Source organism: Lutjanus erythropterus, chromosome 16, assembly GCF_056507025.1.
Source record: "Lutjanus erythropterus isolate fLutEry1 chromosome 16, fLutEry1.hap2, whole genome shotgun sequence".
In the NCBI taxonomy this organism is placed as follows: domain Eukaryota; kingdom Metazoa; phylum Chordata; class Actinopteri; order Lutjaniformes; family Lutjanidae; genus Lutjanus; species Lutjanus erythropterus.
In genome coordinates, this window is record NC_139332.1 from 21,968,934 (window position 1) to 21,993,001 (window position 24,068).

The 24,068-nt window shown below is 38.3% G+C and overlaps 1 protein-coding gene and 1 pseudogene across 1 annotated transcript; both read left to right on the plus strand.

Annotated features, from left to right (window-relative positions):
- The first annotated feature begins 9,003 nt into the window (after positions 1–9,003).
- Positions 9,004–10,863, plus strand: LOC146313094 (leucine-rich repeat and immunoglobulin-like domain-containing nogo receptor-interacting protein 1 pseudogene; annotated as a pseudogene).
- A 2,141-nt stretch (positions 10,864–13,004) lies between these two features.
- Positions 13,005–19,229, plus strand: vps72a (vacuolar protein sorting 72 homolog a). Its single transcript, XM_084739849.1, has 6 exons — positions 13,005–13,397; positions 15,771–15,923; positions 16,481–16,601; positions 17,350–17,526; positions 18,066–18,210; positions 18,519–19,229. The coding sequence occupies exons 1-6, from the start codon at positions 13,281–13,283 to the stop codon at positions 18,907–18,909; spliced, it is 1,104 nt and encodes a 367-aa protein (XP_084595975.1). The 5' UTR covers positions 13,005–13,280; the 3' UTR covers positions 18,910–19,229.
- The last annotated feature ends 4,839 nt before the right edge of the window (positions 19,230–24,068 follow it).

Consider the following 24,068-nt stretch of genomic DNA (forward strand, 5'->3'; position numbering starts at 1 on the left):
TATCAATATGGCTGCCGTGAGAAAGGTCTATAACATGCAAGTTGTTGGTGATGATGACTATACCATTGACGCAAAAATCATCAAAGAAAAGGTGTATTGTTCTATTGTCTTTGATTGAATTGTGAATAAGTCAGTTGAGGCCAAGTTGACCAAAGTATTGTGCAATAAAATAACAAAAGTTTAATAATAGTTGTCTTGGACACAGTGCTACATTCTGCTGATTCACAGTTAAAAAAAAAAAAGAAAAGAAAAAAAAACAACTATACATTTCAACTGACAATATGGCATCTTAAAAAAACAAACTATTATTATAATGCAGTAGTGCTTATATATACAGCATATATGGACATGGTGTGCCTTGAGATTTTGGCTTGCCCTTTGGTGTGCCTTGAGCACAAAAGGTTTGAAAACCACAGATTTTGATCATTTAAATCAAACGTTAGCTAGTAACATCTAATAGCCAATCTTAGCAAAATACCAGCTAATCTACATCAGTCTTTAGCTAGATTGCTATACCTGATAGCTCATGTTAGCGAAATGCTTGATAACTAGCTAGCTAATCTACATCAATCATTGGCTAGTTCATTAGCCAGCATTATGCTAATATTAGCTAACTAAAAATTGTTAAATATGTCATTTTAACTGTTCCCCTGCAATATGTTTTTCAACATAAACAAGTGTAACGCATATCTAAGTACAGGAAACAGAAAGTTGACTAGGTTTTTGTAAGGTAACAAGGATTGCTCAACTGTTAGCACTTAGGAAAGGTCAATATTTGCTGACCTCAATAAGTCGATAACGTAATTATCATGACAGGCCTACTGGTAGCTGAGGCTAATTGTATTAGGCTAGGTATTTTACCCTGTTTCCTGTCTTTATGTTAAGCTATCTGGCTGCTGGCTTCGTGGTTTGTTATCACTCTTCTGATGCTTCATTCATCAAGTAAGCCAGTAAGCGTATTACACTAAATGCATAATTATTATGTTAAGATGCTGACCATGTAATTGCAATGTTGGTTAAAATTGGGCTGAGGACATTTGTTGCAAATCATCCTCCATCTCCTCCTCAATTATTTTCCTTTATTCTATCTGATAAATAAAAAAAAAATGTGTCCCAAAAATACTTAAAAAGAGAGAATTACCCAGAAACCTCACAGCAGGCACCACTACAGGGAGCAGCAGTGACGAAACGGTATGATGGTGAAAAGACAGGAGGATGTTATGCAATTAGGATCTGGCCGAGGATGTAATTGGCGCTCATCGCTGATTTTCTCTCCTGAATCCGGGGTTGGACGGAGATTCGCTGATGAATGCAGGTTCCCTGAGGTACCAGATGGTAAGGTCCTGACTCAGCTCTTCTTCTGTGGTGATCACGCACCTTTTGTGTCAACACACCTCATAATGCTGCAGCTGAGCAGAGAGGAAGACAATTCTTCTCAAACACCTGACTGTTTATGTGTTTTTTTTTTAAATCTGATTGAATCTGGAGTGAGTGCTCACTAATTAAACAAGTTGTTTGAAAAATATAATTAACAAGGGGAGCAGTGTGAGTCTGGTGAGCTGCGTAATCACAAACTTATTTCTACATTTTTTGAAGCCCAAAGTCAATTATTCAAGTTTTTCAGAGACGTATGATGGCGCCACTTAAAAACACAAAGCTTCATATGTTTACATGTGCTGTGGTCTGGTTATCATTTATTGACAGCGAGTATGTGGAAGTATTACGATTAATGGACCTTATTAGTGACATCGGTTGTGATGAAATCTATGAAAGGCCACCCTGCAAGTGTAGTTAAAATAACTTTGATACTGTGATCCTGTGGAACCATGTCAGAGTTGCAGAAACATATAGTAGGTCCTTGTGTCCTCTGTATGGTCCCAGTTTCAGCTTACATACATAAAAGTATTACAATAAGTCTCTTTAAAGGGATAGTTTGGATTTTTTTTTAAGTGGGGTTGAATGAGGAACTTGTTCATACTCAGTGTTTTACCTACAGTCGATACGAGTGAGCATGCCCTTGTGTAGGAAGTGTAGGAATATAGGATATTTTAGACGCCTAAAAAACTATATCAGTTTAAGTACACACTATATTTAGATTCTTTTCACCAACCTTGCTGTCAGCCAGCACTTTCCAATTGGAAACTGCTGTTATAGAAGCCAAATATCACTCTCAAAAGCAACAGGCATGTGTATATTTATATTGCCTTGTGTTCCTTTTATTGTTTTAATCCACTTTTAGTGTCCTTGTTAGTTTTGAAAGGTACCTGCCACACAAATAAACTCACCTGGTACTTTATAAATATTTAAATGAAGTCCATAATTTTGTTTTGTATTGTTGCAGAGTTAAGTATTACTGATATTCCTATTGTTAATTGCTATTTCATTATCACTTACAGCAATATTAACATTATTATTGGTATGAGACATTCCAAATACCACCCTTGATTCAGGAAGTTTATATAAATGTAGTTTAAGACATGACAGAAATAGCACATTAGGGCTTTGTTTTGCACTAAAAGAATAGTTTTGATTGAGTTTTTGCAGCGTGCATATTAATTGTAAAAATCTAAGCACTAACAAGATGCAAACATCTTACAGGTTAATAGCTAATAACAGTTAATGTGTCTTCATCTTAAGAGAGCTGAGAGGATATTTCTTAATTTCTAAGTGTTGATGCTTCAATTCATTTCCATCTGGTGTTGCTCCTAAATCTCTGCATTTGGCTGACCTGTGCCTGCCTCCTGTCATCAAGTGCAGCGTGTTGGATGGAGTCCATGAGCTAGTGCATATAATCCCCCAGCATGCACCGAGCACCCGCGCGTCCAGAGCCAGGTTGTTGTTGCCATGAGGACAGCGAAGCAACAGGGGAAATGAGCCGCAGCAACAACGCGCTTCCTCTGGAGGTTGAATATTTGCGAACGGGAGGATGAAGCTCTCTTGTCTGTTTCTCTCACAGCGCAGGTTTCATTTGGATGTGTTTTTGAGGTGGACCTGACAGAACAAAAGATGTGCTCTGCTCTTTGAATTCTCTTTTCTTGTTACAACTATTAACCAGATACTATTTCAGAGAAAAGAAAACCCACTTGCAAATGCACTGTTGTTTTTTTCTTACAACAAAATTGTGAAAACGGAGCTATCACAATGACAAGCCCTCCAAACTGAAGAGACGGTGAGTTGCAATACTTTTTTTCCTCCACAAGATGACTATAATTCAGAGTCTGTTATAGTACAATCCTCTGTATGTGAGCTCTTGAAGTTGTCAGAACACAGTAAATAACTGTGATTTCACCTTTTGTACACTATTTTCACTCTCCAGCATGTGCGCTCCCAAAGGGGTTCAGGAAGATTCAGGCTCCATCATTCACTGCTCTGGGGAGCTGCTGTCATCACCAGCAGGCAGTGTTCCCCAGCTACACACCCATAACTGTCAAAATAAAATTACCTCTTTAAAAACATGATCTTAAACACTGTAAGATTTCAGCCTGAATCACTCTAACGTGGTTGTGTGCTGCTAAATGTTGAATATTAGACTTAATATGGGGAGTTTTCAAGTTTAGAAGATGCGGTGATTTAAGTTCAAAATCATTTAGGAACTCCTAGAGAAACAAGCAGAGGTTTAGGGAGCATGCTTACGTAACACAGTTCTTTCAGCAAAAAAAATGTCACAAATGTGAGAGAAATCGGTCCTAGTCTTCCTCTTCTCACATGCTCTATACTGTTGCATCCTTCGGCACAACAACATGTGAGGAGAGCTGCCAGAGCCGCGGGCGGCTTCACACTTGACAGTGTTTTTTCTTTTTCAGCACTCTCTCTGCAATTTAAATAGTGCATTTCAGCAAGTCACACATTTTTCTGATGAGCTGATCTCTTAGTCATTTTCACAGGCTTTACAGTTTGCTGCCTCATATTCCACATTAAAATGTCTGTTTACAAGTTCGTATGACCTGTCAGTTTAAATTGTTACATGTTCCAATTAATTTTGGAGGTAATAAGTGATGGCAATTTGACTTCATCTGAGCCATTTTTCCACAGTTGCAGTGTACAGTCTACAGTATAAATCCAGTGGTGGAGGACACACTGTACACAAATATATTGTCGCTTTTGCTACCCCCTTGTGGTGGACTTAGCAAAGGTTCAACTAAAGTGAGAGCTTTTGATGGTCTGTAGTGGAAAACCCCCCATTCACATGTAGGGTTTCCGTAACTCAGACTGCTTGAAATGCTCTAGTCGTTTTTGGGTATAAGAAACATATGTACACTAATTAATAATACAATCAATATATTCTCTCTGACAAGGACTGTAATATTAAATTTAATACAATAGGAGTGTCACAGTGTGATTGGTGGGGACAATTGTAACACACACCAAAAAAAGTCATATTTACCTGCTGTATCTTTTTTCCCTATATGGTTCAAATTCTTTTAGATGTCGGGCATCATATGTATTTAAAGCAAAAGTGTGTTTCTGCAGAAGACTAGGCAAATATTGACAGATAAAAGTATGTACTACATTGGGTCATGTGGCTTGGGGGACATTGTAGCATAGTGTTACAACTGCCCCTGATCTCACAGCCATGATAAAATATTGTATGCTAGTTAGCAACACCTATATCGGACTGATCAGAAAAGCCTTTGATGAAGCTATGTTGCAAAATTTGTCATGTTTTGTTGAATTGTCTTACTGTGTCAATGCTTCGCCATTACCCACTTGCTGCAAGTGGAGTAAACATGGTTGAATCTGTTCACGTCATGTCCAGACATACAAAAAAGCCTCTTGGAGACATACTCTAAACCCAATACAAAGGTGGAATTTTGAATTTACTGTGACATTTTAGCAAACTTTCAATTTAACAATTTCCTCCTAGAGAATCAAATCGACTCAAAATCGATGTGTGAAATCTAGAGACCTTTCTGATAAAAGGTTACGAAGAACTTCAGTTTTTGTGTCGGTGGTGTGGCTTCAAACTTTGATGTTTCGCCATGAAACACGAAGATGCTGTGTGCTTGAGTGTGAATGGCAAAATCTGCCCCAAACTTCATATATTTGATAAGAGTATCAGTCTGAAGACATGTACAGGCAATTACTCAGTCATACCGCCACCTACTGCTAACAGGAAATTACATGTTTTATACTTTGGTGAACTCCTCCCAGCAAGTTGACCAAATCCAGTTGAAATCTGGTCAGAAAAGACTTAAGACCTTTAATCAGTGGGTGTTCTCTAGCACCGCCTAGTGGCCAGGAGGTAACACTGAACTCCATCCTGCAGTGTCTAAAATACATCTCAATTCAGAGCCTTAATATAGTAATATTGAGCCTTAATGACACCAGACTCCTTTGCCAATATGTTGTTGCTACAGTTTTGCATTATTATTATCCTGTCAAATAGTTACTCCAAGTTGCAAAACATGCCCAAAATGTCAAAAAAAGCTCTTTTAAATCAGCCTGCAATCTGCTTTCACAACATTTACACTATCTAAGCAAACAAAATATAAAATATTGAATGTAATAAATGCCAAGGAATATGTTACTCTGACATTATAATTTGCCCAGAGAGAGATGATGTTTACAATAATTGAGGACCAACAGATAAGTGAGCGGTTAAGTCCACCATGTGATGCCCCAAGTTATGCAGGTTTACACTTTCTCCCCATTTCTGCTTTCAGACAGCATTAATACAACAAAGTTGGCAAACTTGTTCTTGTTTTTTTATATTTATTCATTCCTGGTTGAGTTGTCAAGCGTAAATAAAACCATCCACAGGACTGGAACCTCATGCAGGGATGGTGAAACTGCCTCCGTCTACAACAGCAGCCAGCCTTTCTGTGACCTCTAGACATCATACTTTTTGGACAAGTGAGACTAATCCACACAGGAAGCTTTGTTTCAGTCGAGTCAGTTTGTGCTGTGAAAATGAAAGTTTTTGTCAGTTTATGCTCAACAGTTAAAGGGATAGTTCGGATTGTTATCCCCACCAGTCGTGCCATGCTTGTTGAACACCATCTCTCAAGAACGCCTTGAGGGACTCTCTTCAAACTTGGCAAAAATGTTTACGTGGACTCAATGATGAACTGATGAAATTTTGGTGGTCAAAGGTCAAGGTCACTGTGATCTCATGAAGAAAGGGAGCTTAGGAGCTGCACTAGCAGGTTTTGGGAAATCTCTCTTGGGAAGCCAGCTCGCCGAGAGAGCGTTGCTGTTTTTGTTGTTGTTGGGTGTGTGTGTGTGTGGTTGAGTGAGAATGAAATTAACCTGTGCAGGTAACAAAGAAATGAGGTGAGACTGTGAATGCCTGTTAACATTGTGTGGCTGTGGGCATCACAGCATTTAGCACAGTTTTTAAAGACAGATACACCACTCGTACAGAGCGGCAAACCGACGCATTACACAAATATTCTTTGCATCGCCAACTGTGTACAGAAATGTACACCAAAATGGTAAAACTACAGATGTTTACAATATTTAAACATTCATCCCCAGATTCAAATACAAATGTTTCCTCAAATCTGTAGTTCTATTTATCTGTCAAGAAAGTTTTGGTGTGACCTGATGAGATTTTAAAATATTGTTCTTTTTCTGAATATAATGTAACTAAATGGCACTTGTGGTGCTCAACACCAGTGTCTCTTTCCAGAAATCACAACCCGGTTACTCAAGATAATCCACAGACCATGTTGTGAGCAGTTTCAAGTAGGAACTACTATATTTTCTTTCTGCAGTAGAATCTACCAGAACTACTTTCAGTTTACTAGAAATACAGTAGTTGCTACATGAAACTGCTCAGAACAAGGTCTGCGGACCATTATATTGGAGAGGAAACAAACATCTCCATGGCTGATATCTCAAACTCGGCATTTCACACCAAAACTACCTAGATGGATAAAAAGTGATACAGGAAAGAGGAAAAATATGAATTTGTGATTTGATAGTGAACTGTCCATTTAAGTACAAAATATTCTTCCCCCAATCTACTCTGAGTATTACTTACTTTTTAACAGTTGATGTTTAATACAATATCATTCAATCGAATGGGGATTTGGTTTCTCCAAATCTTCAGTCTAAATTAAACTCAAAATATTGCTCTCTCCAAAAGCACCAGACTCTACGGGCAAAAACATTTTACCTCACAGAACATGGGAGTTGCTGGCCTACCGCTGCCACGAGCAGTTAGTTAGTTTGTGTTATTGTGTGACTTCAATAACACAATGACTCGTATCTCATACAACTCGCACTTAAGAAGAAAAAAAAAAGAGAGAGAGACAGAAAACCCCAGAAAGATCCCTTTAAAGGATTGAGGGCTGATCTCCAAAGCTATAGGAGGAGCAAAGCTCTGCTGATTGAACTGGAATTTCTGTTGGTCTTATAGAGATCAGAGATTTAATTAATGCTGATTTAAAAGGTTCACGGTGCTTACATCAGGGCAAATCCCCTCCCCTTATAAGAACCCTTGCTAAATAGTCTCAAAAACGGTTTAGATACAACACCTTATCTTTATCTTTTTGAATATGCATGTGACTCCTGCAGAGTTTTTTTTTATACTCAAGATGTTTGGCCTTTTGTGGTAGCAAGAACGCCATTTCTGTGTCTGTTATGACAGCAGAATGGAAGTTCATTCTTGACCTTTGGGAACAGACTGTGTAACAATAATCTAAACCCACAGACCCACTTACTGGCTTTGGAGAGCTTTCACCGGCCTCTGAGGGTGGTCAGTGAATGGAGGTGGCTAAGATGTCTACAGTGTGTGTCAGGTGGATAGCAATAGTTTGATTCCCTGTGATTTCTTGCAGTTTTGAACTTCAAGAAACAGTTCAAGGGTGAACACCTGTTCAATAAGGATGAGGGAGACAGAGAGGAAACAAGCGATAATACCTTTTGAAAAAAGCTTTAAAAGAAGAATAGAGAATAAAGGGTAAGAGAGAAAGAGATTTTAAAAACGAGAAGACAATCTATTAAAAACAGGTAGAATTAATGTATGTATATATATATATATATATATATATATATATATATATATATATATATATATACATATATATATACATATATATATATATATATATATGTATATATTTGCATTGCAGCTGCAACCCATAATATAAAATGTATAAAATCAAGAGAAAGCCAGAGAAGACAACTGAACTTTTAACTGCTTCTTAAAGATGATTTGGCTCATCTGAGACTTTGCAGGGGCCTGTTCCGGGCTGGATGACGCAGCTGTTACCTCTGTATCTCTCATCTTGGATTACTGCAGTACTGTAAACAACATAAATATAAACTGAAATCATTGACATTCACAGTTTGACAAAGATGATTCAGCATCACCATCTGACAACATTTGGCCACATCTTCCTTTGCTTCCTGTCTCATTTTTTCTTCTTCTCTATTTGCAAGTCAGAGACAGTGCCCTCCATCAGCAGCTGTCTGGTTATGAAAGTCTATTTCTGCTCCCTTACAGTTTTAACACCTTTAAACCAGCGTTCTTTTTCTTCTTCTTCTTCTTCTTCTTCTTCTTCTTCTTCTTCTTTTTATTTGTGTTTTTCCCCCCATTTTGTACTGTACTGAAGAATCTACGATATGTTCTTTTAACAGGGGCGAAATCTCAATAGGAGGGTTAGGGTTCAGCAGCACAGATGCTACTGAATGATCATAGAAATATCATGGGGATATTATGGAACACTACAGGTGGCAATGTGTCTCTATGATTCTATCACTCTGGTAGGTGAGCTTGTCCCCAAAATTCAACCAGGTTGAACTTTCAGCCTGTGCTGAACCCAGTGGCAAGTGTAGCTCAAACCACGATGTGTGTGAAAGGGCCTGAGCCACATCCCATGTTGCCAGCAAAACCTTTGTCTCCCTATTGCACCACTTAAGTGTGACACTAAACTCAGGCAGCTGATCAAACTAAGCAAGAGGCCAGTTTTACTACATTACCACTTTCTTCCTGTTTTGATGCTGATACAGATGAGAGGTCGCTATAATCTCTCTCTTTCTCTTCCAGGCCACCAGATGTTTGAGGCGACTGCCATCCATCAATGGCTGTGCTGGGGAGCTCTCTACCTGTTGACAGCAGGGGTGGCATTGTCATCTGAAACACGCCGGCCGTGTCCACAGCGCTGCCGCTGCAACACTGTGCTGCTGGATGTGAACTGCTCTGATAGCCAGTTTACCACAGTTCCCAACGGTCTCCCACAAGACACTAAACTATTAAACTTAACACATAATAAGATCAAGGCTCTGGAGCATCAGCAGTTCCAGACTTTGACACAACTTTTAGACTTGGATTTGAGTGACAATATTATGGTGATAATTGAAGCAGAGGCCTTTCTCGGCTTGCAAAGTTTGATAACTCTGCGTCTTGCTCGCAACCACCTGAAGATTATTCCTGTAGGAGCATTTGCTGGTTTGCCAAAACTGAAGTTACTTGATATAAGCAGCAATGAGATCCTTGTTTTTCTAGATTTTATGTTCCGTGACTTGGCTGCCCTGCAGTTTATTAAAGCAGCAGGTAATGACTTAGTTTTCATCTCTCATCAAGCTTTCACTGGCTTAACCAGCCTGCAAGAGCTGCACATAGATGGCTGCAACCTCACTGCTGTGCCAACAGAGGCGTTCACACAGCTTAGTGGGCTGACAAGCCTTCATTTTCACAGACTGGGCTTCACCACACTGCCAAATTACTCTTTCCGTCACCAAGGGCGTCTCAAGGAACTTGTCATTTCTCATTGCCCCTGGCTGGAGACCCTGTCAGGAAACAGTCTCTTTGGCTTAAATCTTACATCCCTCGCCATTAGACACTCTAAACTCAGTGCTGTCCCATATGTCCCTCTGCATCATCTTGTGTATCTGGTATACCTTGACCTTTCTTTTAATCCAATCACCTCCATCCAAGGGAACCTGCTTGGAGACTTGCTCCGGCTCCAAGAGCTCCATCTGGTGGGGGGATCACTGCTGCGCATTGAAATCAGAGCATTCAGGGGTCTGACACATTTCAAATTGCTGAATGTGTCAAGAAACTTTCTCACAACACTTGAAGTGGGAGCTTTTCAGTCAGTGGACACCCTAAGAACTCTGGGACTTGATAACAACCCACTAGCATGCGACTGCCGTTTGCTGTGGGTGGTGCGAAGACGATTGTATCTGGACTTTGGTGGAAATCCACCGACTTGCACTACCTCGGCCCAGTTGGAGGGTTGGAATTTTCTAGACTTTACTGCAGCTGAAGTCCCGGGCCTGCTCACATGTAGGCCACCACGCATTCTGAACCACACGCCTCAAGAGGTGAGAGTCGATCAAGGACACACGGTGGTGTTTTTCTGTGATACAGAAGGTGACCCTACACCATCTGTCTCCTGGCTAAACCCACAGCTAAAACCTTTATCACCGATTGGTAGAATACGGGCTCTTTCTAATGGCTCGCTGGAGGTTCGCTATGCTCAACCTCAAGACAGTGGTACTTATCTCTGTGTGGCATCTAATGCAGCAGGAAATAACAGCCTGTCTGTCAGCCTGCATGTCCGAACCTTTACATCATCTTCTAAAAACCCCCTTCATCTAAAAGGTTGGTTTGCCTTTCCGTCTGCATCTCCAGATGTGGATGGAACTCAGACGCTCTCTTTTGATGTCAAGACATTACTGATAGCAGCAACTATTGGGTTCCTCTCATTTTTCAGCTCTGTGACCGTATGCTTCATTTTCATGGTCTTCTGGAGTAAAAGCAAAGGGCAAATAAAGCACACAGCCACAATAGCATATGTGCCACGGAGTGCCATGTCAAGTGGTAAAGGAGGGACAGGCAACTCTGTGGAGACAAGCAGGTTCACCATGAAACTAATATGACTCACTCTAAGTAAAAAGCCTATTTTCACCTGGTATACAAGGACTGGGCTTCGCCAACAATGAATAATTTAACCTCTGATTAGTTCTAATCAGAATTTAGTGAAATTGGGTTTAAAATGAGTAATTGCAGATTTAAAATTAAGTAAAGCTCAGTCACATAATTAAAAACTAATCTCTGTTTAGTAAATCCAAGATTAAAATGTTTACAAAATGTTACATTGCTCACTAGCTAGCTAGCTAAAACATTAAACCATTACATACTTTGGTTGCTAGCTAAAATGTTAGTTAACAGTAGCCAAGTTCCTACTCCTGATGGCTCAGCAGAGACACTCTAATTTCTTCTGCTTTTAACAGATCAACTAATGAAAGAAAACAGTGAGTTGGGTTGAGTTTGTTTCTTAACTTTCTTCATCAAACTTACTTTGCTCAATCCATCTCAAAAAGGCTGACAGTTCAGCTTTAGCGTAAAAACTAAAGTGAGGTTTAAAGAGAGACTTAAGTTGAATCTTTCTTCTTTTAAAATCAGTTTTAACATTTGGTGCAACAATATTTAAGCAATGATTTAATCTGGTTTAAAAAATTGTCTGTGGTTGTGCATCCCAGAAGTTCATAAATTGCAAAACTATCTCAACAGAAGAAATTAAATTTTATAGCATGTGAACTTACTAACTCATGTAAATGTGAGCATGTTAGCCATAGCCATGTTCTACAAATGTGAAAAGGTTAAGATTCATATATTAAATTGTGCTTGTAGAAGCCCTTCTGGACATTAAGAAGTTTTTAATTTACATTTTTGGAAAATCTAACCTAGATACCATTAATTAGCTTTATTTTTCATGACTGTCTCTTTAATGAGACAGAAGCTCTGCTATTACAAAGCATATAAAGCAACCAAAGTAAAAAAAAAATATTTAATGAGCATAATGCATGTAATATGTTGAGATGTAAATTATTCAGTTAACTGCTAGTTGATTATATTGCCCTTGTTGATGTTTATATTTAAAAACACTTTAAGAACTCTGCAGAGACTGTAGAGGGAAATAGTTTATAGGCTTGCCTGGTTTGTTGATTTGGTTTGCAAAGAACAGATGAAATAGTCAAGTTATATAAATAAGTGAAATAATTATTAAGGACTTAAAATGGCAGCCATGAGATAACTACAATATAACAGCAGTTGGGATGTTAACCTTATATTAAGGTTAAAGTACACAACACTAGCATCAATATAGCATGTCTTACTTCATTTGCTTTGTTTGTACTCTTACTCTTTCAGTGATGTGTTGAATGTATTTTTTAAATTCCCCAATAAAGCACTTCCTAAGTTTTCTTTCAAGTAGCTTAAAATAAAATTGTATTTTGAAAATGTTGTTTTGTATTTTTGGTGTGCATATTCAGTGGTTCTTGGTCCAAATATTACATTTAGATGCAGTAAGCACCGTGTTTGCTTTATGGATGCTTCCACTGTGCAGAAATGTACTGTATATAATACTTAAAATACTGCATCAGCCAAGGGAGAGTCACACAAGTTTACAACAGCTGTAGGCTTAATCTGTTCATATGTGAACTACGACCACAACATGCATTGGCTTACGTAATCCTTTTTAGACAAAATTTAATTTAAACCATGGGTAAATCTGTACCAGGGATCCTAAGACCTCCACCAGAGTGGAGCTGGCTGCATTGGCTGAGACCATAAAACAGAAAATGATACTGCAAGTTTTGTAGATTAACAAATTACATAAATTATTTATTTGAACACTAATAACTGTTAGCCACTACCACAGACTGTGTGGTTAAAAGAACAGGGTCTCTGCAACGTTCACTTCCGCTGAAACATGACATGACCAAAATGAAAAATGTTCATCACAGCTGACACAAGGAGATTCAGCCAATTTATGCTGTTGCCATGGTAATACATTATTAGCTCTGTGAGTGCCAGGCACCAACGGCGCTGACCAGCTGGTTTCCAGGACAACAGTATCAAACATTGTGTAGCCGCCATTATAGTTTTATCTGCCAAATAATACGTTTATTAGATAGGAACATGAATGCTGTAAAGCCAAATCTAGCTATATCAAGTCAAATTATATAATTTTTAACTTAAAAGTAGTTTATTTAGACATTTAGACATAGGTCTATATCGTAACCAAGGAAACTAACCCGGAAGAACATGAACCGCTCCGGATATGTTGGTTAGCTACTAGACGGCAGCGGCTAACTTTAGCAGTTAGCTTGTGTTACTAATAGTGGACGATTTTTTAGCGTAGTAGTGGGAATTACAATGTATTCATAGCTTAAATAAATATGGATAAGAATAGATCATGTAAACGGCGCAGAGAGTAAGGACGACGTAAAAGAACCTCCCCAAAACAGTATATAACGATTAATTTTGCATAACATTAGCTAGACAAACGTTAGCTAGCTAGTATTGTTTGTAAAATACAGCCATGAGTCTGGTAGTTGGCCGCGAACCCAGAAAGACTGCGGGTAACCGCATGTCAAAATTACTGGATGCTGAAGAAGAGGACGAATTCTACAAGACCACTTATGGGGGCTTCAACGATGTGAGTAATCAACTGATAGAAAGAAAGATTGCGCTAATAAGTTAGCATTAGCTCCCAGCTAGGTTAACTAGCTGTTTGAAGTGTCTGATCAAATTAAACTATTTTTTTATTCTAAAAGGAACTGTCATACTGAATAATATAAAGCAATAGCGTTGATTAACTGTAACTGTATTAACCATTAATTGAAATGCCAGATGTAACGTTAGCAATGTATATTAGTCTAACACAAATTACTAACTTAGAGGCTACAAAAAAGTACTGCAGGACAAAATATTAATACCTACAGAGCTCTTTCACAACCGAAACACAGATACTTTTAATATTCTTATTTTAAGTACGTAAGGGACCCTTACGTACTTAACTAATTAGCATGACGATTCTAATCTGACAGGCAACCAAAAAAATCTGAATTGTTTAACTAGTGCAAATCCAGCAACTGAAATTATTTAAATGGTATCAATATTGGAAACAATATTGGTTTTCTGTTGATGGGTAGATTAATTAGTGTAGGGGTTCCAAACCCGTATTATGTTAAGATCCCCTTAAATAGATTAGACTATATATATATATATATATATATATATATATATTTTATTTTCAGGTTTGAAGATTAATAAAAGTTTTATAGTTAATCAGTGATCAAACTAGGGTTCCTGTGAGTTACCATTAATCAATATGGCCAACCATATTTATTTCCTTGTTGTTCCAACTTCCAAAATTAAATAGAGAAAATGTTAAATATACTATGATTCTTTTGCTGTGGACCCCCTACAACTCCTGTTGGTCCCCAGACCGCAGTTTGAAAATAACTGACATAATGGACAAACTGCCTGTGTGTGAGCCTGTACAGGTCAATGTGTTTCATGCATTATTTATTACTAAATATGTAATTGTAAAGTTAATCTGTTCCTCCCATATCTAAAAATAAAAAAAAAAAAAAAAAAAAAAATAGAATCACCTTAGTATAAAGAAGTTCACATTTGTAGTGCTGCTGATGCGACCATGAAGTTGAATCACAGCTTCTCTAAAACAGTTTAAACATTTTAACATTTCATCTGCATGGAGGTAGGATATATTGCAAGGCTGATGTATGATTTCTAACTAACGTACATAAACTGGTAACTGAGTGTATATTTATACACGTCTCAAAGTGTCTGCAGTTTTATGTAGAGACATTTAGATATGCTAGTTAGACTGTTCATGCCATCATCTCTGTAGTTAATGCAGCAGCTCTGGTCAACAGATCCACCATGCCAATATGATTCATCTGAAACTGTGACAAATGACTCTAAAATATCCTGTCCATCTCAACGGCTAACGAATTTGTGAAAGCCAGGTTTGAGTGCCAGCCTTTCCTGCGTCATGCTGAAAAAGAGAAGAAAGGCTTATAAAGGCTACAAACTATATTGTGTTTCAGGACATTACATGCTATTATTTGATATTGCAGCAAGTTAATTTAAGGCTTACCTTTCAAGATGCTAATTTGTATCCTTAATTTGCAGTCTAGCTAATTTTCTTCAAGCAGCTGCTGGTTCAAGGGTCCACTTGTGTAGGGGGATTTGGCAGTGGCTGCTCTGGCAGTTCTGATGATAGTCTCAGCTGAGTTTGACAAGAGTATCTAGATTTTAAAAAAGGCACAGAAAAACAAATCTTGTGACGCTTCAGTCATCTTTGCTGACATTTACAGTTTGACCATGAATGTGCACAGTTAAATCTGAGGGCTAGTTTGACCCATAATGTCTGTCAGGTATTTTCAACTTGTGACCACCACAGTTTGTTTATGTTTGCATATGCTGCCATGGATTGTAGCGATTAAATACCTTTGCAGGTAAAAAAAAAATCATAAAAAAATAAAATGTCTCCATACTGCTCGCCTGGTGTAATCTAAGTCTTAAAAAGACCTGACATGCCAAGTTGATGTGAAAGATGTCATTTGCACCATGTTTTTAGCCTCAATCTTAACTGTAGGTTCTTAGCTTGCAGACACATTCACGTGCATGTGTGTTGGTGTGTGTGGTGTGATGGTGTTGCATACGGAGAGGAATGGCATGTTTGGGCTGTATGAGACTTTAATAGTGTCAGATAAGCAGATGTTTTCTTTTCTTTTTTCATTTCCCCCATTTGAAAACTGGTCACTATTCACTGACATTGTTTGGGAGATTTTGTTTGTTGTAGATTTGGAATTGTGTGAGTCAAGTATCTGAATTAAATATAATTAATATGTACAGGAGAGACTCTTCCTCAATGAATATCAAAGCTTTGGAAACCCCGGAGGAGCCTCAAAACTTACTCCAGAGTGTACTCTGAAAGTTGAAATCTGTTTCATAATATTTCATATTGTTGGCTAAATTCTGCCCTTTTGTTTTCTTCCAGGAATCAGGAGATGATGAATATCACGGAGAACATTCAGATACAGAGGACGAGGTGGACAGCGACTTTGACATTGATGAGGGTGATGAGCCTGACAGCGACCAGGAGGAGGATGCACCTCGGAGGAAAGGCCGGGTTGTCACTAAAGCTTATAAGGTAAGTGACAATCAGGAGCTGTCAGACTTTTAATCGGGTTTGTGTGTTTATACGTGAATTTAATTATCTTCATACCTGAGAGACCCTTTTAAATGACAATGCAGCAGAAATGATGTTTTCTTGTGATGTGTGAGTTTTTTTTTGGTGACAGCATGAACATGGAAATGGTTATTTTTTTGTCTTGAAAATAATTTACTGCCATTTGGCTGCCTTTCTTTTTATCCTTGTATCATCCTGTGATGTATTTGCTAAGGCACAATATATAAGTCCTGTTTATTTTAATAAAAAAAAGCTGCTTTTTACTGTTTGTATTCTTCAGCTCCATTGGATCCACTGGTTGCCAAATGTTACTATCTCAACAGTATCTAAGGGAGCAGAAAGCATTACTCAGAATTACTCATTTTTATCTATGGCCGTGGAATTCGTTTGTTACATTGTGGACACAAGCAAGCATTTCAACTTTCATTGACAAAAGTCTAGACTTACTTTGCTTTCTCATCATACATGTATGAAATAGATTTGCTGTTAATGGGCTCTTTGTCTTTATTTAATCAAAGGAACCTATAAAGGTGGCAAAACCCAAACCCAAAAGACCCTCTGAGGAACAGAAGAAGATTGAGAAAACTAAAGTGGAGCTCAAAAGGAGGATTCCACAAGAATTCCAGGATTTTGGCGAGAGTAAGACTGCCACAAACCTTCCGCAAATGTTTACACGTTGTTTTTCATAAATTATGCCAAAACACTTCACTTAAATTGTTTAAAGGGACAGGGCACCCAAAAATGCAAATTATCTACTCACCCTTACACCTTATGTTTGAAGTTTGGTTTTAGTTTTTGTAGTCCCCAACCCACTGTTGGAGTTTCACAGGAAGATAGGGTTGCAGAGTGGCCCAGATAATGAAAGTGAATAGTGACCAGTTCTCAAACATAAAGAAACAACAGAATAAAGACATGAATGCCTCCATAGTGATCGTCTGGTCTAGTCCAAGTCTCCTAAAGTCCCAACATGCAAAGTTGCCTTAAAAAATATTAGCCTGAATCTTCAGCTACGTTCATGTGCAGATGCACACTGTTTGAACTGGCTATGTGTGGTGTGACCATGTGGAAACGACATGTCGGGACTTGCAGTATGGAGGCATTTTTTTGTTGTTTTTTTCAATTGTTTTTTACATATGAAAACTGGTCACCATTTGCTTACATTGTTTTTGAGATTCTGCACCACTGTTTTCCTCTGACACTCAAGAAGTGTTTTGCAGAGTAACAAAATAAACCTAACCCTCAATCAGCATCGGGTGAGTAGATAATAACTGAATTTTCATTTTTGGGTGAGCTATCCATTTAACACACTTTTAACATATTAATTAATTTTGAAAGGGACTCTTCACCCTAAGGGTTTTTTGATCCACATGTCTCAATCATCTTTTAGCTCGGAAGTCTGTGCGGCAGTCCACCAGTGAACATACCAGAAAGACCAACCTGCGTTTGCAAGAACGCCAGGATGCCCCTCGGAGACGAAGAGGTGCTCATCGTGACCGGCCCCTTACCCAGGAAGAACTGCTGGCCGAAGCTAAATTAACAGCTGAGATCAACATTCGATCTTTAGGTAAGAACATTTTGGTCAACAGAGCTTTGCTTCCAAAATATTTTGTCTTCAGTAGGATGTTCTATATTATTGCACAATGGATGACAATAGAAACAGTAAGTATAATATAAATTCAAATTTTTTAGGCCTAAGGATCCTTAAAATTACTGTACTTTAATATTTCCTCTGAACAGACTTCAGACCTCATGTAGTTGCTGTTTTTAGTTCATGAACTCTGCCCATCAAAAGGCATGATGATAATATAAGACTCAAATGGTGTGTTTGCTGGTGGGTACAGTATAAATAGAAATTTAGTTGATTTTGTGCTGGAACAGATGTCACAAGCTTTATTCAGAATGTATGTGAATCATGTAGCCATCTGTTTGGCAAAGAGACACACAAAATCACAGTAAATATTGTATAATGGTTAATTTTGCCAGTGATTGTTGTCACTAAATTAGTAATTAATATGGATTCACCAATATATTGTCTCAAGTTTCACTTAATGACAGTACAATTGAAATATGGACGCCCCCATTCATTTTACTTTCTGTGTGTAGAGAATTATGAACGTCTGGAGGCAGACAAGAAGAAACAAGTCCACAAGAAGCGACGTTTTGAAGGACCAACCATCCGTTACCACTCAGTCCTGATGCCACTTGTCTCTCACTCAGTCCTGAAGGAAGAAAATGTTGATGTTGAGGGGTATGTGTTATTGACTGCTAGACTTTATAGGCTCCACAAATAATTTGGCACATAGAATGCTGAACCATCTGCTTGTAATCTACTTGATTCTACACTGACCTGAAGTATTAAATCATTTTTAGACAGATCAGATACCAAAACATTATATGCTTATGATTAGTAGTTATGTGATTTGGCAACAATATGAAAAAAACAAAAGTTAAGATAAAAAGCAACCTTGATTAAAAAAAATCTTAAAACCAACAGCACGTAGTATGTTTATTTAAAAATAGCAACGTAATAAATTTTGATCATGTTATTTTCCAAAGGTTGGATCAGGATGTCCCTCAGACTGCACCACAGAATCCCACCACACCTTCCCAGCAGCCCGCTGGAGGCCTGTGCTCCCGTACTTACATCACATTCAGTGATGATGAAGCTTTCGAGGCGGCCTTTCCACACAGCGCCCAGTCCAGTCCTCAGCTGCCCATCCAGGAGGTTTGTCCCGTCACCCACAAGGCCGCACTGTACAGAGACCCAGTCACTGACATACCTTACGCTAACACACGAGCCTTCCGCATCATCCGAGAAGCATACCGTAAATACGTGGCTGCTCATGGATTTCCAAACACTTCGGGAGGGGTGACGGGACTTGACTCTTCAGGAGCAAAGGGTGCCCGCCAGAAAATGGTCGTCAAGCAGAGTGCTGTGGCAACATAGATTAGTTTTGTTTTGTGTTTTTTTTTTTCAGGAACTTCGTGTGTGCTTCTTTTTCAAAAGTATTAGTTCAGGTAGAGTGACTTGAGTGAGTTTTGTGATGAAAAAAAACACAACCATGGGGGAAATCAAACAAATGTCTGCATCTAGTTTCATAACCATCTGTACAAAATATCTTTGGCATCAGAAATTTGTTGTGAAAGTTGCAGATGTTTTGGGATTTAACAGTCACTGTGATAATTAGGTTACAATTTTTGTAAAAATCAAAGGCTAAGGCACATTTTCAGAGCTACATGCTCAAAATAAAGTTTAGATATGTTCTAATACCATTTTTTCCTTCCTGATACTGTTTCCGATACCTGACCTTTGCATATTGATCTGATACTAGTGCATTTAAAAAAACACATAACAACTGGATACTGATAACCCTACATAGATGTGACATGATTGCTATCATGGTTTCATCATGGCTCAGCTTAAAAAAAATATTGCCGTACAGGACACTTCTGGGAAATAGCAGGCTCCCGTTTCAGGGCTTACAAATGATTTGATATTGGATTGGTGCATAGACTTGCGTACTTGCCAATACCTGATCCAGCGTTTTAGACTGACATTTCCGAAACTGGTATTGGTATCGGAACAACCCTAAGAAAATTAAAAGTAGGAAAATAACTTAATAAAAAACAAACCTTACCACAACCAAATCAGTTGGTGCATTCCCATACACTGCAAAAAAAGTCTTACTTGTGATGTCATTGTGTGCAGAAATTCATTTTGTTCATCATTACTACAGATTGCCTTTGGAAACAAAGTAGCCCCCCCCCCCCCCTGCACATTGGCAGCTTCTGATTTTTTTTTCAATCGAAATGCCTTTTTTACTGTCAAAATATTTTGTTTCTACAAATGTACATATTTCTCAGCAAAAATAAACATTTCAACTGTGGAAAAATATTTCCTATTTCTATTAACTCTGGCTTATCGCACATTTCACAAACATCAAAACCCTGAAACATCAGCTACACTGAAAGGACTACTGTGATGCAGCATACAAAAAACATAATTAGCAGCGTATTTTTTGAGGGTTTTATTCATTTGATCTAACAGTTTTTAAAGGGATAATTTTGATTTTTTTTGAAGTGGGATTTTATGAGGCACTTCTTCATAGTCATGAATTAATTACAGTAGATGGCGGTCAGCAGTTCCCCATTTTGGTGAAGCAGCAGGAGTATAGGTGTATGAAGCAATGTACTGCTGTGGTGAGGGTCGGTAGAAAAATGTATTTTAGACACCTAGAAAAAAGCCTACCTAAATCCATTAATATCAGTTTTAGTGTACAATATATTTTTAACATTTTCACCATTTTACCTTCCTGTCAGACAGCCTTTTCTGACAGGAAACCGCATAAGCCAAATATTGCTCCCTCTGGCTATACCAGACCCGTCAGGTAAAAACAGCAATTTTACCTTGCAGAACGAGCCTCTGCCTCGATCTGTTAGTTTGTGGTGTTGTGTGACTTCTGTGAATCTAAATAAACACTGAAGTCACACAATAACATGAACAAACTAAAAGATCAAGGTAGCCGTAGACAAGCAACTTTCAAGTTCTGTGAGGTAAAATGTTTTTGCCAATGGATTAGAAAAGGCTGTCTGACAGCGTGGTGAAGTGGTGAAAAATATCCCAAATATAGTGTAGACTTAAACCAATATTTATGTTTTTTAGGTGGCTAAAATACATTTGGCTGTTGACCCTGTCCACAGCAGTGCATTTCTTAGCTTCACACTACACTGGTGCTCCAGCTGCTTCTCCAATCTACTGTAGGTAATAAACTGACTGTGGATAAGTACCTCATACAAGTACACTTCAAAAAATTGTATCCCCATAATTTGTAGTCATGACTTACTGCTTGTATCATCCTGCACTCAAATTAATTATTTAATCTGTTTTGACCTTCACAACTTCAAACCCACTCTGAATACATATACTATACTATATACAATACTATACAGTATGTAATTACAACTGGTTTAACCTTAGTTTACTCAGAAGACAACTGACTAAATTTCATATTTATTAAAAAAAAAAACAACAACTTGATTTCACATTCAGTCCAACCCCATCACTGAACCCAAATGAGATAGTTTTGGGCCCAGGAGTTTAATTTACTGCCTGTTATTTTGCAAAACATTGACAGTTTTAATTTATCAAAGCATTGAAAGCTATAATTTCTCCCTGCTAATGTCATTGCTGATTTCTAACAGAACAATAAGCATTAGCATATGAAAGACTTGGGTTTGTTATTGACAGAAAACATCTGTTTCTTCCGCTTTTAATATCCTTATTTCCTCTTTCTTAATGCTTAGTCTGATGCTTAAGATTTTAATTCAGATTTACAGACATCTGAGTAGCACCGGTCACATAAAGCACATAACAGTATCTAAATAAGCCAGAGAGCCCATTTACAAGCCCTGCGAATATGTCTGAGCCGGTCGTGAGGCTATTATAAAAGATGTTATTTCTGTTCATGGTTAATAAGAGAAAATTGTTTGAACTCCAGTCTCGAGTGTCACAGTGAACAATGCTGCTGTGTTGATCCCTCCAGGACCTATAATGAGGTTTTCTATATTTATTCTCCCAGGGCACAATAACAGAACAACAGAGTCACCCTGAGCACCACTGAGTGCTTGAGTAGCGTGGACACCTTTGACCCCTCACACATTGAACAAGAATCACTCTCCTGCACGGTGTCCTGTAACCTTTGGCCTCTGTTATATAAAAACCCTCTTGGCTAAAAAAAATAACATAAATGTTTAGTCACACAGATTTATTTGCCTGAAATAGTCAAGGTTATAATCATGCTTCTGAATTACAATGAGTCCCTTCACATTATTTCTATTTTTAGCAAAAGTGTGAGTTTGCTTTTCAACTGCACAATGGCAGTTTGACTTTCACGCTTCAGCCGGGAACACGATCGATGAGGATGATGGCGTCATGGCTGACTGGTGAAGCCGACCTTGAATTCCTTTGGAGTTTCAGGTGCAAATCCTGCTGAGTCTGTCTTCATGTCAGTTTAGCTCTCAGCAGATGGTTCAGGCAGAAATTTTTACCTTTTGCATGAAAGCCCCCAAATTTCTGTTTGGACATTGCTGCCAAAAGCATCATGTTGCACTCAAGCGGATTTTCTCCTGCTGTTCCTGTAATGTCCTGATGATGTTGAGCAGAGCATCTCGCTAAGCAGTCAACCACGTCTTTGTTCTGTGTCATAAATAATCAGGCCGCTGATGCAAAAAAGATCAAGGTTCAGTTATAATTCTGAACCTCTCATTTTGTCTTTGATTAAGGTGACAAAACATTAGCAGAGGCTGATTCCAGACCCCTGCCAATGTTCAAATACCCTGTAAACGCTGGCTGTTTATTGGTTGAAGAAAAAAACAATCCAGGATGAACTGACCAATACATCGTTAGATTTGGAGGCGAAACGATTCGTTGATTGATCCATTAGTCCAGTGGCAGGAATGTAACAGGCAACTATTTTGACAGTCTATTGTTTTGCTTTCTTAAATGTGACGATTTGCTCCTTTGCTATATTATCTTTCAGTCTTTTTTGACTCAAACTTTTTTTTGGACTCAAATCAAACTGATTAACTTTATTATTTTTAATGTTTTTAATATCATTTTTAATATACACTCATTCTGAATTTGATGTCTGCAAGATGTTCCAAAAAAAGTTGGGACAGGCGCACGTTTACCACTTTGATACATCATCTTTTCTCCACCAAACTTCAACTCCAATTGTTGAAGTTTTGAAAGTGACATTCTTTCCCATTCTTGCTTGATACACAATTTCAGGTACTCGACAGTTCAGTATTTTGTGCTTCATAATGACATTTTCAATGGTCGACAGGTCTGGACTGCAGGCAGGTCAGTACCCAAAGTCCTTTACTGCAAAGCCACGCTGTTGTAACACATGCTGAATGTGTCTTGGCCTTGTCTTGCTGAAATATGTAGGGACGTGTCTGGAAAAAGACGTCATCTGGATGACAGCATATGTCACTCCAAAACCTGTATGTACCTCTGAGCAATAATGGGGCCTTCACAGATGTGTCTCTGACTTTTTAAATGATTTTATGGATTGTAGATGATGAACTCCCTACATTTCTTGCTGTTTTGTGTTGAGAAATGTTGTCCCTAAGCTGTTGGACTATTTTCACACACAGTTTGTGGTGAACCTCACTCCATCCTTTTTTGCAGGCATCAAATTCAGAATGAGTGTGTATTTACAAAAAACAATAAAGATGATCAGTTTGAACATTCAATTGAATTTAACTCGAAAGTTTGCAAATCATCATATTCTGTTTTTATTAACACAACCTCCCAACTTTTGTATTTTGCACATATATTTATGCATTTAATGTCTGCGAGACCGATTCAGCAGAGTGGTCCTCATTGTAAAGACAAAAATGTCTTAAACTCGACTGTACCTTCCATGGTTAGGCCAAAGCTCCTGTTGCAAAGCAGGCTGCTCAATTGAAGCCCGAGGCAGAGATCAAATCTACTTCACTTGCCTAGGCAGTCAGATGGTCTCTGTCATGACACCAACTATGTTGCCGAAGTGACGAGCAGAGGCGGAGCAACCATCTGGAAGTTTTGCTGGTGGGCCGTCCGACGACCGCTCTTACTTGCTCTGTATTTGTCATATGCTGCGTTGACAGTGACAGACTGATTGTACTTTGTATTAATCATGACAGTCTGCCAAACAAATTGACATCAAATGACACAAGACAAGACAAAGAAAATCCCCTCAGACTGACGCTAACAAACATCACAAATTGATTTTTTTTTTTTTTTTTTTGGTATTAGTTGTCCTAACAGCAGCAGCAGCATAATGTGCTGCTTTGGCAGTTAAACAAGCAGTTTGGAGAAACGAGTCCAGAATAGGATGAAAGGCCTGTGGAAGGATGGCTAAAAAAAGGAGTGGTGGGTGTAGTAAAGACACATTGTCTCAAATAATTTGACTAGCCTTTTTTATGGTTAAGAGATATAATTTAGCGCATATTGTACACAGTAACGCCCCGAGTCAAACTGTATCTGCACACTGAGATCTTCACTGTTTGAGGACACAGATATTCAAAGAACATGTTGAACAAAACCATGTATAAACGTTT